Here is a 17,473-nt window from a genome sequence, read left to right as displayed (position 1 = left end):
GTTTTTCTGTTTTGCTTTGTTTTTTGATTCCCTATGTATGTAAACATTTTATCTGGGAATAGAGACAGTTTAGCTTCTTTTCCTATCTGAATCTCTTTTATTTTTCTCTCTTGTCTGATTTCATTGGCTAGGACTTACAGTACTATGTTGAAAAGGGGTGGAGAAAGTAGGCAGGTTGTCTTGTTCCAGTTTTTAATGGGGAAGCTTCCAGCTCTTCCCCATCTAGCATATTAGCAATGAATTTGTCATATATGGCTTTTTTCTCTATCTATTTTGCTGAGAGTCTTGATCATGAAGGAATATTATATTTTATCCAATGTTTTTCCTCATCTATAGATATGATCATGTTGTTTTTATCTTTTCTTCTGTTAATGTGATGCATTGTATTTATTGTTTTCTTTTCTTTCATTTTTTTTTTGAAGAGGTTTTTGCTATAGGACATGTGTACTCTCCAGAAAGACAGAGACAGACAGAGAGACAGAAAGTGAGAAATCACTCCCCAATGTGGGATGGCCACACCACAATCCATTCTCCTCCATTTTCCTCTTGGGATCTTAGGCACACACACACACATGCCCGGAGTGAGTTAAAGCCACTGGGTCCAGGACTCAAACTACAGTTGGCTACATAGGAGTCCAGCGACATAGCCATTACGCCACCTGCTGATCCATGTATTTATTGTTTTGCATATGTTGAACCATCCTTGCATCTCTGGGATAAAGCCTACCTGGTTGTGGTATATAATTTTTATATGCTCTTGGATTTGATTTGCTAGTTTCTTGAGAATTTTTGCATCAATATTAATCATTAATAATTAATGTAGCTTTCTATTTTTATTCATTTATTTATTTATTTATTTATTTATTTATTTATTTTTGTTATGTCTTTGTCTGCTTTTGACATTAAGGTGTTGGAGGCTTCAAGGATGAGTTTAGGATTGTTGCTTCCTTTTGTATATTTATACATAAATAGTTTGAGGCAAATTTTGTTTAGCTCTTCTTTAAAAATTTTGTAGGATTCAGAAGTGAAGCCATATGGACCTGGGTTTGTTGTTGTTGTTGTTGGGAGAGACTATTACTGATTCAATATTATTGGTTATTGGTCTATTCAGGTTTTCTATTTCTTCCTAATTTATATGTGTCTGAAAATTTGTTCATCTCATTTAGGTTTTCCAGTTTGCTGGTATGTAGTCATTCAGTGTTCTCTCATACTTTTTTGAATTTCTGATATATCAGTTGTCATGTTACCAGCTCTGTTACTGATTTTATCTGGTTTCTTTCTCCATTTTTCTTGATCAGTCTAGCTAATTATTTGTCCAATTTGTTTAACCTCTCTAAAACCAGCTTTTTGTTTCATTAATTTTTTTCTTTTTTTGTATATTTCTTTTATTCTATATTTATTTCAACTCTACTCTTCACTGCTTTTTTCCTTCTGGCATTTTGTTCTTGCTTTGTTGCTTTTCTATTTCCATAAGGTGTGATGTCAAGTTATGTATTTTCCACCTTTCTATTTTTTTCTTGTAAGCACTAATTGCTAGGAGCTTACTTATTATGACTGCTTTTGCTGTGTCCCAAAGATTATGGGAAGTGGTATGTTTATTATTGTTGGTTTCAACAAATCTTTTGATTTCAGGCTTAATTTTTTCAATTGTTTGGAAGTTGTTCGGGAATAGGTTGGTTAGTTTTCATGCTTTTGTGTATTTTCAAGGGCTCTTTCTGTGGTTGATTTCAAGTTTAATTCCATCATGGTCAGAAAAGATATTGGATGTAACTTTTATACATTTCAAATTGTAGACGCTTGTTTTGTGCCCCTTGATGTGGTCAGTCTTCAAAAATGTTCCATGTGGAAAGCAATCCCATTTGCAATAATCACCAAATGAATAAGATACATAGAAATAAACCTAACCAAAGAAGTGAAAGAACTCTGCAAAAAACTATTAAAATTTGAAAAAATAAATTGAATATGATACAAAAAAGTGGAAAGACATCCATGTTCTTGGGTTGAAAGAATCAATATAATCAAAATGTCAGTTCTATCCAATTTAATTTACATAGCCAATGTGATTCTGACTAAATTACTGATGACATTCTAAACAGAGATAGAGAAAACAATCATGAAATTTTCCTGGTGTCATAATAGACCCACATCACCAAGATAACACTGTGCAAAAAGAACAAAGTAGGAGTCGTGTCACTTCCCAACTTCAAAATACATACAAAGTGGTGATAATCAAAACAGCATGGTACTGGTGCAAAAAGAGACACATAGATCAATGGAACAGAATATAGAATCCAAAAATAAATCCTAAATCATACTGTCAGCTCCTCTTTGACAAAGGGTACAAGACAATACAGTGGAGAAAAGAAAGTTTTCTCTAAATGGTGCTGGAATAACTGGATATTCACTAGCAGAAAAATGAAACTGGACCCCTATATCTCACCATTAACAAGAATCAACTTAAAATGGATCAAAAATTTAAATGTAAACCCTTAAACTATAAAATTACTGGAAGAAAAGGGAAACTCTTGAAAACATTGGAGTAGGGAAATATTTCTTAAAGAAGACCCCTAAAGCATAGACAATAATCCCAGAAATAGACAAGTGTAACTATATCAAGCTATAAAGCTTAGGCACAATAAAGAAAACAATAATTAGACTGAAGAGATAACCCTGAGAATGGGAGAAAATATTTGCAAATTCTGCCTCAGACAAAGAATTGATAACCAGAATATATAGGGAACTCAGGCAGCTCACTTGCCAAAAAAAAGAATAATCCAATTAAAAATAGGCAAATGAGTTAAATAGGCAACTTTGTAGGGAAGACATGAATGACTAAATGGTATATAAAAAATTTCAATATCTCATAATGGAAACGTGAATTAAAATCACAATGAGATGTCATTTAATCCTGTTAGCATGGCTATGATCTATAAAAAACAATGAGACCTCGACATTTGATGTAAAGGGAACAAATATAGTAGATTAATGCAAAGCAAGGCAAAGCAGACTGTGAAAGACAGGCATTGTATTTCCTGCTTAATATATATAGAATATCTCCACTCTGTAGCAGAAATAGAAAGGTTGGAAGGTATAATAACAAGGAGGCCAATGATAGATACTAGAGACAGTATAGAATGGGATGGGGGGCCAGCAAGTGGCATGGTGGTTAAGGGTGCTGAACTCCCACATGGCTGACTGCATTTCAAGTCCTGGAGCTGATGGCTTGCTTTCTCACTTTCCTTCTCTCTCTCACTCTGTCCCTCTCTGGTCCAATTTAAAAATAAATAAATAAAATAAATAAAGTTAAATAAAATAATTCTTAAAAAAAAGAATGGAATTGGTAATAGAAGGTAGGCTGTAAGGGATCAAAAATGTAACACGCAGAAATGAAAATTTATCTGTTGATGATCATGTATTATGTCTTTGACTAATAGGTACTGTAGTCATGCTGGGAAACCGTGTTGCACACTGTAAAGACGTGCATGAAAGACGTAAATAAACAGTAAATTTTAAATAAAGAATGGCTATGATAAGAATAAAGAATGACAAGTGCTGGTGAGGCTGTGGTGAAAAGAATACCCTCTTACACTTTGTTCTTAAATTTTTTTTTTAACAATCCATCATTGTACACCATTGTACCACACAATATGATTTTCCACTGTTGGTGGGAATGTAAATTAGTATAACTGTTGTGGAGAGTAATATGGAAGTTTCTCAGAAACCTGCAGATAGAATTACCATATGACCCAGTAATCCCATTCCATAGTAGTTGCCCAAAAGCTAGGAAAACACTCAGCTGGAAAGACACTTGCTTATCCATGTTTATTGCAGCATTATTCACAATTACTAAGACATGGAATCAACCTCAGAGTCCAGGATTTGTGACTGGATTAAGAAAATGATGGTGCATGTATACTATAGAATAAGAAACAGTGAGACCCTGTAATTTGATTAGAAGTGGATAGACATAGAAAACCTAACGTTAAGTGCAGTGAGCCAGACTTTGAAAGATGCACACTGTATATCACCACTCAGTATGTACCAAATGTCTACACTCTATGGCAGAAACGGAAAGACATGAAGATATAGTAATAGAGAGGATAAGTGTAGATACTGAAGACCGTAGGGGAGGGGAATGGGTGGTAGAGGAGGGTGGGAGGGGCAAAGGCAAGAAACATTTAACAGACCAAAGAATGCAAATTACCAGTAGACAAAGAAGTATGTGGCAATAGTCTCGGTTTGATTGTCATGGACTACAGGACTACATGCATACTTTGGAAAACCATATGGCATGTTACAAAGATGTACAATGATAAAATGTAAAAAAAAAGAAAAAAAAGATTAAACAAACCTAAAAGAAAAATTCACTCATAGTTAGGTATTTCAAACTTGTTCAAAACCAAACTCTAAGGGTCTACTCTTGGCTTGTTTCTTCCCTTGCCCCCTGGAAATGCCATTTCTATTCTGATGGCTCAAGCCCAAGTCTTTGAGGTAACAGCAGACTCCTTTGTCAGAGGCCCAAGCTGGCAGCCACTTTTACCGCCTGCAGCTTCAGCCAGGTTAGGTACCTGCCTCGTCCCACCCCAGCCCAAGCCCAGCTCACTCCCAGCCCACTGCAGTGCCCTTCTCTGGCCTCCCGCCCCGTGCACTCTGCTTCCACACAGGCAAACCAGCTAGCCTGCTGTGGCTGCAGTGCACCCAAGGTTACATCGCGGCCAAGTCAACTCAGGGTCCTCGCCACTACTGGGAAGGCTTACTTTCCTAGCACTGCACCCCTCTCCTGGTCTTCTCTTGCCCCTGGGCCAGGTACATCATTCTCTGCACTGTGTGCAGCCAGATACACCCCACCCCCACCTCCTTGGAGCCTTTGTGCTCCTGAACCCCCAGCATAACCCTCTCAGGCCATAAGCTCCATGAAGGCAGGAGGTGGGTTTGTTCTGCTCACGGTGGTGCTCCCGGCCTGCACCACGCCTGGTGTGAGTGGGAGCTCAGTACGCCTTTGGACTGAATGAATGCTGCGTTCAGTGATTCACTCACGCAAGGTTGGGACTTAAAGTCACGACTGGTAATCTCTCAACTATTTAACGGGCCGAATTTTGAACTGGATTTAGTTTATGTTAGAATACCAAATTGTGGAAGGGCTTAGAAGAAGGGAGAAGAAATTACGAAAGGTAAGACGTATATGTATGTCAAATCAGGGCTAGTAAACCTTAAAAAAAGTTTGTCTCATGAAATTAAAGTCCTAAATACCTGATGTTGCTTGTATTACCTGATGGTCAGATGTTCAGATCAACCTAGAGAACCAGGAGGAACTTACTCAGGTGGAAGTGGTCAGAATCGGGGAAGTGTGTTAGGATGTGAGTGTGCAAGGGTTGCTTGGGTGAGAGTGACAAGATGCAGGAGAGAGCCAGGGCCTGCCCAGGAGAGCAGACTGAGCCCAGGCCTGGCCACAGGAGGGGCTTGTGACTGGAGAGCGACTGCCACTCACGGGCTGCTCTGGTCCAGTGGTGGGAAGGGGACGCAGCTGGAGCAGGTGATGGGAGGAGGGCGTGAGGGGGTGGGGTGGTCTGCTCACGTCTTAGCAGGATGAGTGCAGGCTTGGGGGGAGCAGGGGGCTAGCACAGAGATGCTGGCAGGTGTGCCGAGGGGCAGGGAGGTGGCTCAGGAGGACAGCAGCTGCAGAGGAAGACGCAGGAGTTACTGGGACAGGCGTTTTGGAGGACTGAGGAATAAAAACGCGAGCACAACCTGAGGAGATGTCCGCCGTGGGACCAGGCAGAGGAAGAGGAGGGAAAGTGTCTCCAAGCGAACCGGTCTGGTCCTGGGAAGAAGGCCCACCCAGAAGGGGACAGTCAGACCCGAGGCTGCTGGTGACTGCAGCCTTCCGGCTCCTGGAGACTTCGCCTTCTGCTCCAAGGAATTCCCAGGCTTCTCTTCCTTCTTTCTATAAAATGCATGAATAATTTTGCCATTTTATAAACGTTTATGTTTCAAACGTGCTTCCCTGGATAGCATTTCTGGCATCTGCTTTTGAGAATGTTTAGGTTTCTTTAAGGCATTGCCCTGCCCCAAGCCCTGCGACCTGCAGTTCCTTTGTCATCTGTCAAAGGCACAGGACAAACAGCATCTAAGGTGACTATAAAGTTGTTTAATTCTTTGCAGGATTTCTTTTTAGCATGAACTTTTTATGAGGTCACGTTTTCCTATGGCTCCACCGTGCGTGGAACCATGTGCACTTACTGTAAGGGTTGTGGTAGATGTTTTAGGGTGGAGGGGAGGTACGTTAGTCATGCTCTTTAGGGAAACAGAACCAGGGTGTGTGTGCATGTGTGCGTGCGTGTGTGCATGTGTGTGCATATGTGTGCGTGCATGTGTGCATGCATGTGTGTGTGTGTGTGTGTGTGTGTGTGTGTGTGTGGCATGCGAGGATGGGGGAAGGAAGGGAGAGAGAAGCTGACTTTAAGGAACTGGCTACAGTGGCTAAGATGCCCATGTGCAGGCTGTAGGGCAGGCTGGCAGCCGGGAAGTTCAGGAGCTCCAGTCCTACAGCCCTGAGTGAATTCCGCTGAGCCCTGGCTGGATGCCAGGGCAGGGTTTCTGTGTCGCCACCCTCCCTGAAGCCTCCAGCTGCTGGACGAGGTCACCACGCTAGGAGAGTGATCTGCTTTACTCAGAGTCACCGATCGCCGAGCCCTCCACGTCTGGACACATCTGGGCTGGTTTCCAGCCAAACACCTGGGCATCGTGGCCAACAATATTGACATAGAAAATTAACCATCAGAGGAAGGAGGGAACCGTTCCGGGACATGCTCTGTTGGTTGGAAATGCTGGCCATGGAGGAACACGAGGGGACGAACCTCTCTGCATCAGGGATGCACCTTCTGGTCCAATCTCTTCCACTTCGTAGTGGACAACCTGACAGAGACCCTGTTTTGGGAGGGAAAGGACTTTCCAGTCCATCTCCTTGTGCCCACAGGTGTGAGTGGCCTGTCCACAGCACTCTGTGGTGGGCTGGGGCCCAGCACGTGTTCTTCCTGCACGGCCCCTCCATCCTGCTCAGCCTCCTCTCAGAGGAAGCAGGCATAGCCCCACAGCCCGACCTCGGCTCTGCTGCTGCCCGCCCGCGGTGCTGCTGCTCTGAGCTCTCAGCCCATGTCACCGTCACGTTTCCCTGCAGGGCTTGCAGCTCGACTTCGACTCCTGTGTGAACATAATTTCTTTCTTTTCTTTTTCTTTTTCTTTTTTTTTTTTTTTTTAAGAGATTTTTGCCATAGGGTGCACGTGCTCACTGGAGAGACAGAAACAAAGAGACAGAAAGCAATCTCTTCTCCTCATTCTCCTCTCTGGATTTTGGACTCACATGCACATGCGCCCAGTGTGAATTTCAAGCCACCAGGTCTGGGACTTGAACTGCAGTTGACTGTATAGGAGTTCAGCGACGTAATCATTACACCATCTTCTGGTCCTGAACACAAGACGAGGAAGCTAGTATATGGACATGGGGAGACTGGGGCAGACCTGGCTTCGTTGCCCACTGGTACAAACTGCCCTTTGGCTGGAGGCCTGCACAGCTGTTTCTGGAGGGGGACCTGAGCCCATCTTCCAGGCTCTCCGTGTGGAAATGAGCCATGTGGCAATTTGAGCCTTGACTGGAGACTGTTTGTCCCCTGGTGTCTGTGGTCCTTCCTTGACTCAGGCCTGTTCTGCTGAAGGGCCGGGGGCTGGGTGTGTAAACTGTGTGGGTGCGAGGAGACGAGGCTGCCCAGGGACGGGGGCACAGGTCGGGAATACCTGCATGCCTCCTCAGGGCCTTTTCTGTTTGCGGAAGGTGCAGCCTTGGGGTGTAATGAGCACCAGGTTTTTGGTCTTTAGACCCAAGAATTTTGCCCCGATTTCTTTTCTACCTATGTAAGCTACACATTAAACTTTTGCTACACTAATGCAAAGCGAAACAATAGTTCAATATGTTGCACAAGTATATTGGACCAGGAAGGTTTCTTATGCACCAAGTTTTACCAATGTAGCAAATACACATTTAAAGGACACACACACAGTGAACATGTGTATGAATAATCTTCGCTGTCAGAGGAGCAGGGTCACCCTTCTGTGATGGTTTTACTAACATTTAAGTAGTATATGTAATTTCCATGTCATCATTTCGCCGTTGACCCCTCGCTGTTGAGACTGTCCCGGTAAACGTGAGGCCTTAAACAGCAAGGCCGGCCTGGTTCTTCCCACTCTCAGGACTGCCTTTTGTGCTGATGACTTCTGTCTTTGCTCATGCCCAGCTCTTCAGTCATATCTGTCCCTAGGAGCTGCCAACTGGGACGTACCCAGTCTAGCACTGCAGGCCCCATGTCCGGGGAAGACGCTCAACACGGCAGGCGGGGGTGTGTGCACCTCACCCTCTGTCCTTCTAGCAAGCACACCAGCACCAGTGCCCCATGACGCCCCTGCCCCTCGTCAGTACTGGCAGTCGGTAGCCGATCCGATGTGAAGGCTTATTTTGAGTTGTTCATATTGAATCTGAGGGCGTGGCACTGCAGTGGATGGCGTAATGACCAAGCAGCCTTCTCCGGTTTGGGGGGTCTTCTTCCGTGGGCATCGGGCCAGGTGATGGGGAGTGACAGCTCCTTCTCTAAGACTGAGTGGGCTTCCTGTACTTCCGGTCCTCCCGGCTCTCCTGCCCTTTCACCGGAGGATGTTAAAGGTAACAAACTCGAGAGAGCACTGTGCACTTGAGAAGACGGCAGTCTTGTCTTTTGTCACTGTGACCACCTCTGGTGTTACGATACATTTTCTCGAAGTTGTGTCCGTCGCTTTGATTCTAGGCATTTGTACAGAAGCAGCACTGACTCATTCTGTGTGCAGTCAAGAGAAGTCTGCCAGTGTAATTAAAAAATGAAATATTGATTTTCAGTAAGATGCACTGAAATCCTGTTTTCCAATTTTCATGTAGACATTTAAGTGTTTTGGGAAAACTCTGGTGGCACATCATAGCATGTGGGCCTTACTCCCTGTGGATGAGAAATCAACGCTCTTGTTTGGGTGGGACACTGCAGTGCAGTTGAAGTTGCTGGACTCCAGAGGCACTGGCTGTAATAAATTGTCGTTAACAAGCAGTTCACGTGTGGCAGGGGGAAGGCAGTCCTCGACGCTGTGGCTGTGCAGTGATTTGTTATTGGTGTGCATTTGGTACCCATGCTGGCGTGGCAGCAGTGAGGGGGCGTCTCCACGTGTGGGACCGTGTGTAGTCCGGTCGAGTTAGCACCGAGGTGTCAGACAGCTCACATCAGGTCACCCCGCCTTTAGGGTGTGTGCAAAAGATACTTTTTATTTACTTATTTCTTCAGTAACATTGCCCCCACCAGCCTGGGCATTGAACATTGCCCCCAACAGGGTCTTCACATTGTGACCCACCCCCACGAGCCTGGATAACAGGGAGGCCCCTGCTGTGAACCCAGGGTCCCCCAGTGGCTTCTTTACCACAGACCATTGTGTTAGCACGAGCTGTGGTCTAGGCCCAGATAAAGTTTTTCTAAAGGAATAACAGCTGCTTCAGGAAAAACAATTGAGTTTTTTAATAGGTTTTTGTCATAGGATATGTGCACTCACCAGAGAGAGAGACAGAGAGACAGTGAGAGGGATTGTGAGAAATCACCCCCTGCGGGGAATGGCCACGCTACAATCCCTTTTCCTACATTTTCCTCCCCGGAATTTTGGGCATGCACATACATATGCCTGGTATGATTTTCAAGCCACCAGGCCAAGGACTAGAACCATCATCAGCCGTGTGGTAGTCCAGTGACAAAACCACTATGTCATAGGCTGGCCCTTGAATTATTTTTTAAAAACGTTTTACTGTGGCTGGCCAGAGCTGCAACCGCATAAAGCCACAGGGAGACGGCTGAAGGCTCTTCCCTGGGACCTGATGCTCTTCCTTGCTAAACATGGTAAGGGAGATTTACCCCCTTTAAGACTCAGCTTTAAATCAAGGGAGCATGTGCTTCCTTTAGAATAATTCTATCAGCTGGTTCCTGGTAGGATTCTGAGTAAGGACAATAGACCCTAACTAGGACTACAGGATAGTACAGCCTTCAAAAATGGATGGAAATGTGTATTATGAAAACCTATGCATGGATTTCAGAAGTTTTACGCACCAAAATAAACTTGTACTTTAATTCAGTTTTTCTACTAACTTTTTGAAATGCCCATGTACTGACTGTTTATACTCAGTCCTGTTAACTGTGGCCTGGGTCCTGTGGATAGGGCCAGACAGGGGACGGGAACACACTGAGCTGGAAAATGCCTTCTGGGCACTTGGACAGGAAATTAGATGCAAGTAATTTTCTAGAGAGTCGGAATCTCTAACCTGCAAATCAGGCATAGAACTTGACAGAGGAACGTTCGAGCTCTTGGGTACAAATCAGGACTTTAAAAATACCTGGTGTGAATCTGTGGGAGTAGACTGCTTGATTTCTGTGTTTCATCCGTCAGGGGGTGGAGTCAGCATTCCCCCGTGTTGCTGCCCACCCAGCAGGGACACAAGGTGGGGGCCGGGGTCAGGACATGAACGCGGTACTGATGGGGAAATGGTGGCACTGACAGCCTTGGTGACAAGGTCTGAGAGGGAGCAGCATGGGCGTGAAGGGGCACAGGAGTGCAGGGCACTGAGTGGAACGGAGGAAAGCCAGCGTTGTCCTGAACAGCCAGTCCGCCTTATTATAAAGCCTACGGTCTTACACGCCGTGGAGTTGTAAGACAAAACTTTAATTATTTTGATACTTCTCATTTTGAAAAGGAGCTTACAAATCCAATACTTTATTATTTTATAAAAATACTCTAAGAAATAGCAAAGGGATCCTCTCGCATTGCTTCCGTCATAAACTGCTCTTCGCTGTCCTGTGCTACTTGTGGTCGCGGAGGGGAAGGCCCAGGTTTCCTTTCATCACCTTGGCTTCAGAGATGCTGAGTCACAGCCCGACTTGCTTCACCCAGCAGGAAACTTTCCATGTCCTTCCACTTTCTGTCAAATGCCTGAGTCTTGGTTTTTTTTTTTTTTTATGGCTTAGTAGTATTCCGTGGAGTATATGTGCCACACTTTTTCAACCCATTCATCTGTTTGTGGACGTTTGGGTTGGTTCCACGTCTTAGCAATTGTGAGTAATGCTGGAATGAACATAGATGTGCAAGCACTTTTTGGACTGAGCATTCTCCTGCCCTTTGGGTAGCTACTCGGAAGTGGAGTTGTTAGATCATATGGTAGCTCTATTTGTAGGTCTTTGAGAAACCTTCACATTGTTCTCCACAGTGGCTGGGCCGGTTTCTATTCCCACCACTAGTATAGAACAACTCCTCTTTCACCGCACCCCACCAGCACTTACATTCTGTGTTGGTTTAATCTTTGCCATTCTGACTTGGGTAGGTGGTATCTCATTGCGGTTTTGATCTCCCTTACGATGAGGGATGTTGAGCATTTTTTCATCTACTTTTTGGCGTTTTCTCGTCTTCCATAGAGAGTTGCTTATTCAGCTCATTTCTCCCTCTTTTAATTGGTTAACCATTTTTTTTTCTGGATAACCCACTTGAGTTTCCTGTGTATTCTGGTTATCAGTCCTTAACTGGGACATAGTTTATAAAAATTTTCTCCTATTCCTAGAGTTGTCAACTCTCACTAATTCCTGTGTCTTTCGCTGTGCAGACTTCTTAATCTGATGTAACCCCCTTGTTTATTTAAGACATCCACTTACTTCTGACTTCTGTTTTCCCCTTCCTGACATGGAGGAAATTTCAAAAATATTTATGCGATGGGATATAGTTGGCTATCTACTTCAAGATAGAATTTGCATGGAATGAGACAAAGTATGTGAAGCCCTGGTCACTCGACAGTGTACAATAAACAGTTCAGTTTGATTTCGTTGTTTCAATCGGAGATTCACCAAGAGCATATCAGAAGGAGCGGCAAGCTTATTTGAGGAAAAGGAGCAGAAACAGTTTCTGGAGGAGCTGATGCCTCACGCAAGTTCTTTCTTTTAACATTTGCTAGCGGGTGTAGGTGCTCTCACTGGAGAGACAGAGGGAGCAAGTGAGAAAGCACGCCCATGGGGCGTGGTCATGCTACACTCGCTTCTCCCTCTCTCCCTCCTTTTGGGATTTTGGGCACGCACACACACTCACCCAGTGTATTTCCAAGCCGCTGTGTCTGGGACTCTAAGTGAGCCGTCGGCCATGTGGATCCAGCTGCTGTCATCACCATGCCACCAGCTGACCTGATTCCAGTTCTTAATGAGTAATTTCCCTCTGACAGGAGGCAGAAAAGGGAAGTGCGCTCTAGGATAAGAAAAACAGTGAGCAAGATGTGAGGCCCTGGGGGGCTGTGAGGACTTTATCGGAAGTGTAGGTGCAGCAGGAGTGGAGGGCGGTGTTCTGCAGGGTCCTCGGGCAGGCTAAGCTGCTGGACTCCGTGAAGGCCCACTCGGGCGGTTTATTTTTACGTGTATTATTTTTTGTGTATGGGCTCTGGAAGGATGGAGGCAACGTCAGGGTTGGAGGGAGGTGCAGGCGAAGGGGCGGAAGCGGCCTGTGGACTGCTGGGGGGAGTGGCTGAGGGCTTACTTAGGCAGAGGGGTGGAACGCGGAGCAGGCCACGGGAAGCTAAGGACTGAAGTCGGCAGGGCACACACCTGTGCAGATTTCAGGAGTGGAGGAAAGCAGGGAGCCCATTTGGTGACAGCAAGGTGTGGCGTGGCGAAGGTTCCAGGGAGCGACTGTGATGTCAGCGGAACAAGCTTGTTCCCAGGGGCAGCAGTTGGAATCTGTTGGAGGGCAGTTGGTCAGTCCTTGGCCTGAAAGAGCTGGGCATTGGGCAATGGAAGCCCCCACCCACGTGCCACCCCTGCCTCCAGGAGGAAAGAAACTGATCTAGGGTCTGTGCCAGGCTGGTTCCCAGGCCCGACCACAACCCAGTCGGATGCCCCACCTGGGAGCGAGGCTGCTGCACAGGCTGGGAGGCCTGCTCATGAGCTCCGCACTGCTGGCCAGGGAGCTGTTCCGACTCCTGCTCGCCGCCCGGCAGGCACCACTTCCTGGTGATATGGCCAGATCCTATGGTGAGGAGGTGCTTGTCCACATGATAATGGGAATGAACACTTATTAAGCTCTTACTGCATACCAGGTATTCTGCCGAGCCCGTTTGAAGTCCCTGCGGTTCTCTGAGGGGTCGTGTCTTGACACCAGAATGTAATAGGTGCACCGAGTATTTTCCTAATTTGGGTGAACTGATGACTTCAAGGGTTCTTTCAACTTTTCAGTACTCCAAGGGGTTGGAAGAGAGAGTGTTGAGGAAACAAAACTGTAAGGAAATGACAGAGAGAAACGTGGCAAAGAGTTAGTGCTAAACAAAGAAAACGGAACAAACCAACCATATAGGCCCTCTGCATTCGTGGGATAGAGGAACATTGTCCCTCTTGGAGGCAGGGGTGGCACGTGGGTGGGGGCTTCCATTGCCCAGTGCCCAGCTCTTTCAGGTCAAGGACTGAGAGCTGCAAGGGAGTGAGATGACCTGAGCAAAGACTAGAGATTGGTTGCCTGGGGGTGGGGTAGGAGCCACTCGCGTTTTTTTGTTGGCTTCTGTTTTCAGCAGAAACACTGGAAGTCACAGGAGTGGAAGGGGTAGCATGAACTTTGCTACAATTGTTTATATCTTTGAAAATTCACTCATAATTATCCTACAGTGTTGTTTTTGTTTTATTTTGGTTTGTTTTAAGAGAGATTTTTGCTGTAGAGTGTGTGTGCTCACCGGAGAGACAGAGAAAAACAGAATGTGAGACATCACACTTTCTGATGGGGGGATGGTCGTGCTGCAAAACCTTCTCCTCCATTCACCTCTCAGGATCTTGGGGACGCACGCACACACGCCCGGGGTGTTTTAAGTCACTGAGGCTGGGACTTGACCGCATGGTCGGATGCATGGGAGCCTGGTGATGTAACCATTACGCCATCTGCTGGTCCCTATAATGTGTCAATTTTAAGAGTACCAGAGTGAAATGTATTAGAATAGATTAGACTGTCTGAATTAGAGTTAAGGCCGACCTGGAAACGTCAATCAATGTAGAGGGCTCCTTAAGATACTGACCACATGACTACTTTATGGGAGTTCCTCAGCCACACTGCAGCTGACAGCCAAAGTGAGTCTGCCACTCCTCGTCCAGGTTAAGGTTTCCTCGCTTACTTTAAAATTGGGAGAAATGATGGAATTTTTTCTTTGTAAATTGATTTGTGATTCTCCCAAGTTCCATGAGCATAATAGAAAATAGAGGAACCCAGGGCATCGTTTATTGAGCCTGCCTCCTGGTTTCTGCCCTTCTGCTGTTCAGTGAGCATCCAGAGTGACCTTAGGAAGGCAGGCAAGGCCACTCCCGTGTGAAACGTGTATCGGGCCACTGCCATGCTTGCTCCAGATAGTATGAAGGGTCTGCATGCATTAACTTTCTCGGTCTTCTTGATAGTCCATATAGGACTGTTAGACTTGTCATCACGAGTTTACAGATCTGAACCTTGTAAGTACATGCCAATGGATGCAATAGGGATCATACATTTTGTATCTTGATTATAAATGAAGAAGATAACTCCCCGTTTAACTATATAGGACACAGTTTATACCAGCATCTTAAATTTGGAAACTTTTTTTTTTTTTTTGAGAGGTTTTTGCTATAGGGCACGTGTGCTTGCTGGAAAGACAGAGAGAGACATAGAGACAGAAAGTGAGAAATCACCCCCCAGGGGGGATAGCCATGCTGCAGTCCCTTCTTCTTCATTCTCCTCTCAGAATCTTGGGCACACACGCATATGCGCCCGGCACGACTTTAAGCCACTGGGTCCAGGACTCGAACCGCAGTCGACTACATGGGAGTCCAGCGACATAGCCATTACGCTAACTGCTGGTCCCCAATTTGGAAACTTTTAAACACAGTTTTACTAAAAATATTTCCCCCCAATATTTTATGTCTTAAAGAAATTTTGATAAATTGCCAACACATTACATTAACTCTTAAAAATTAAATTTTTAAAACCTCTGATACTGTTAGCTTTTTGGTGCTATCTCTTCCCAAGGTCTAGAAATAAGGAGGACAGAAATTAAATGTGTGTCAGACTAGCAACAGGCACTGTGGAGGGGAATAAAGCAGGGACGGGGTTAGGGAATGCAGTTATAATCCTAGTCAGTGCAGGTAGGGAAGGCTGCCCCAAAAAGCTAAGATTTAAGCGAAGATTTAGAGCGATGAGCCAGGCGGATAGCTGGAGACAAGATTTTTAGACAGAGGGACGAGAAAGTGCCTAAATGCCTAAACTCTGAGGGCATGGCCGGCGTATTTGAAGTCAGTGCGTGGGCGAAGGGCAGAGGTGTGTGGAGTGTCGGTTCCTGTCTGAATAAGACGGGAAGGCCCAGGGACTAGCAGATGGCGGAGCAGGCTATGTCGTTGGACTCCCACATGGCCAACTGCGGTTAGAGTTCTTTACCCGCTGGCTTGAAAATCGTGCTGGGTGTGTGTGCGTGCCCACGATCCTAGGAGGGGAATGGAGAAGAAGGGACCGTGTCATGGCCATCCCCCCGGGGAGTGATTTCTTACTGTTCTTACTGTCTCTGTCTCTTTCTCCAGTGAGCATATGCACCCTATCAAAAACCTCTTTATAAAGAAAAAAGACAAAGACAGGAGGTCCTCCCCAGAAAAGTTTTACGCAGGGAAGTGACCTTACCTGACTTACTAAGATCATTCTGGATGCTCATTGAAAAGCAGAAGGGCAGAAATGGGGAGGCAGGTTAGGAAACCAGAGACCAGCCTGGGCAAGGGATGATGGGGCTTAGCCACGGCAGCAGCAGTAGACAGGGTGAGGAGTGGTGGGCAGGAAGGTGCGATTTAAGGCACAGCGGCAGGGTTTCCTGAGAGTGGCTGTGAGGCGGGAGGAAGGACGCCAGTGATGGCATCCAGGTTTTAGCCTAAGCAGCTACAAGAATGGTGGATCAAAGTCGAGGAAAATGCGGTGTTTGATTTGGATGTTGCCATGGTCTGAATGTCTCCATCTCCCCAGAAGTCATATGCTGAACCTAATGACCGGGGTGAAGGTGTCCGAGTGTGGGCCTGTGGAGGTGATTGGTCGTGAGAGTGAAGCCCCCGTGAATGGGGTGAATGCCCTGAGAAGAGGCACCAGCCCCCTTCCCCTTTTGCCATGGGAGGACGCAGAAGGTCCGTCTTAGAGGGATGCGGCCGGCTGGCGCTGACTCTGCGGGCCCTGACCTCGCACTGCCTGCCTCCGCGGTGTGAGCAAGACGTTCTACTCCTTGTACCTCGCCTGGGCTAAGGCGTCCGTTAGAGCAGCCCGAGTGGACCAAGACAGTGTTCAATGGGAAGACTGAGTAGTGGGGCTTTGGCTCTTTTATGCTAGAAGTCGGATATTAGAAGCTGATTAAAATGAGCGCTCAATTTCCTTTGAGTCTGTTATGGTAGAACGTGGGTGGACATTTCATGGGTGTTTCACAAATGGTCGACTTCATTCATTAAATCACTAGAGCCATAAAGCGATAGCAGTCTTTTAGGTCCTGTTGCCCTACAGCCCATGCTTCTTCACTGGGCAGAAGTACACCTGTGTGATAATCGAGCCTGTTTTCCCCGTAATACAGTCAGACTTCTAGCCCGCTTCTCTCTACAGTGCTGTGGCGTGGCCTTGCAGGGAGGCATATTCGAATCTCATGAGGCAGACAGGGAGACGTTAGGCTAAATAGGGAAGGACTGAAGCCAGGGGAGAGAGACGCAGGGCTGACCACTGACAACCTTGGTCAGTGGTCAGTGTTTCCAGGAACAATCTGCATGTGATAGGATCTGAATATTAGATCTGGTGGTGGTTTGGGTTTCCTAGGCCCCTGGAGTCAGAAGAGTCTGGGTTTTAGGACAGACTGACTTCGATCACATTCTGGTTTTGCCAGTCACTCGATACTTGCCTTTGGAAAGCTCTGTAACCTTTCTGAATTTGAGTCTCTTACCTGTGGACTGGGGAGGGTCATCATCTGGATCTCTTTCACAAAACCAGATTTGTCTCCTGCTGTCCCTCTAATTTCACTTCTCTTCCTGATTATGGGAAGAGTACCTCATCTCTGGTGTGGCCCAAATCCCCGCTGTATCAGATAATGCCAGCAGCTGGAGTAATGGCTATGTCGCTGGACTCCCCTGTAGTCGATCGCGGTTCGAGTCCCAGACCCGGTGGCTTAAACTCACGCCGGGTGCATGTGCGTGCATCCCCAAGATCCTGAGAGGAAAATGGAGGAGAGGGGATTGTGGCGTGGCCATCCCCCCTGGGGGGTGATTTCTCACTTTCTGTCTCTCTGCCTCTTCCTGTCTTTCTGGAGAGCACAGGCACCCTATAGCAAAAAGCTCTCAAAAAAAAAAAAAAAAAAAAAAAAAAAAAAAAAAAGCAACAACTC

General features: G+C 46.0%; 1 protein-coding gene across 3 annotated transcripts in view; it reads left to right on the top strand.

Moving 5' to 3' along the window:
• PDE10A (phosphodiesterase 10A) overlaps nucleotides 1–17,473 on the top strand; it is a 303,105-nt gene that overhangs the window by 37,286 nt on the left and 248,346 nt on the right. Inside the window, exon 1 of one of the 3 annotated variants that reach the window (XM_006152256.2) lies at nucleotides 12,833–13,109. The exons of 1 other annotated variant lie outside the window; for it this stretch is intronic. In XM_006152256.2, coding sequence (XP_006152318.1) covers nucleotides 12,971–13,109 — 139 coding nt within the window. In that variant the 5' untranslated portion in view covers nucleotides 12,833–12,970. Of the gene's footprint in view, nucleotides 1–12,832; nucleotides 13,118–17,473 lie in introns of those variants that run through there. One more of the 3 variants, XM_027773359.1, reaches the window with a different exon arrangement.

Source organism: Tupaia chinensis, unplaced genomic scaffold (assembly GCF_000334495.1).
Source record: "Tupaia chinensis unplaced genomic scaffold, TupChi_1.0 Scaffold000346_1, whole genome shotgun sequence".
NCBI classification, from domain to species: Eukaryota; Metazoa; Chordata; class Mammalia; order Scandentia; family Tupaiidae; genus Tupaia; species Tupaia belangeri.
This window is presented reverse-complemented; position numbering and strand designations above follow the sequence as displayed.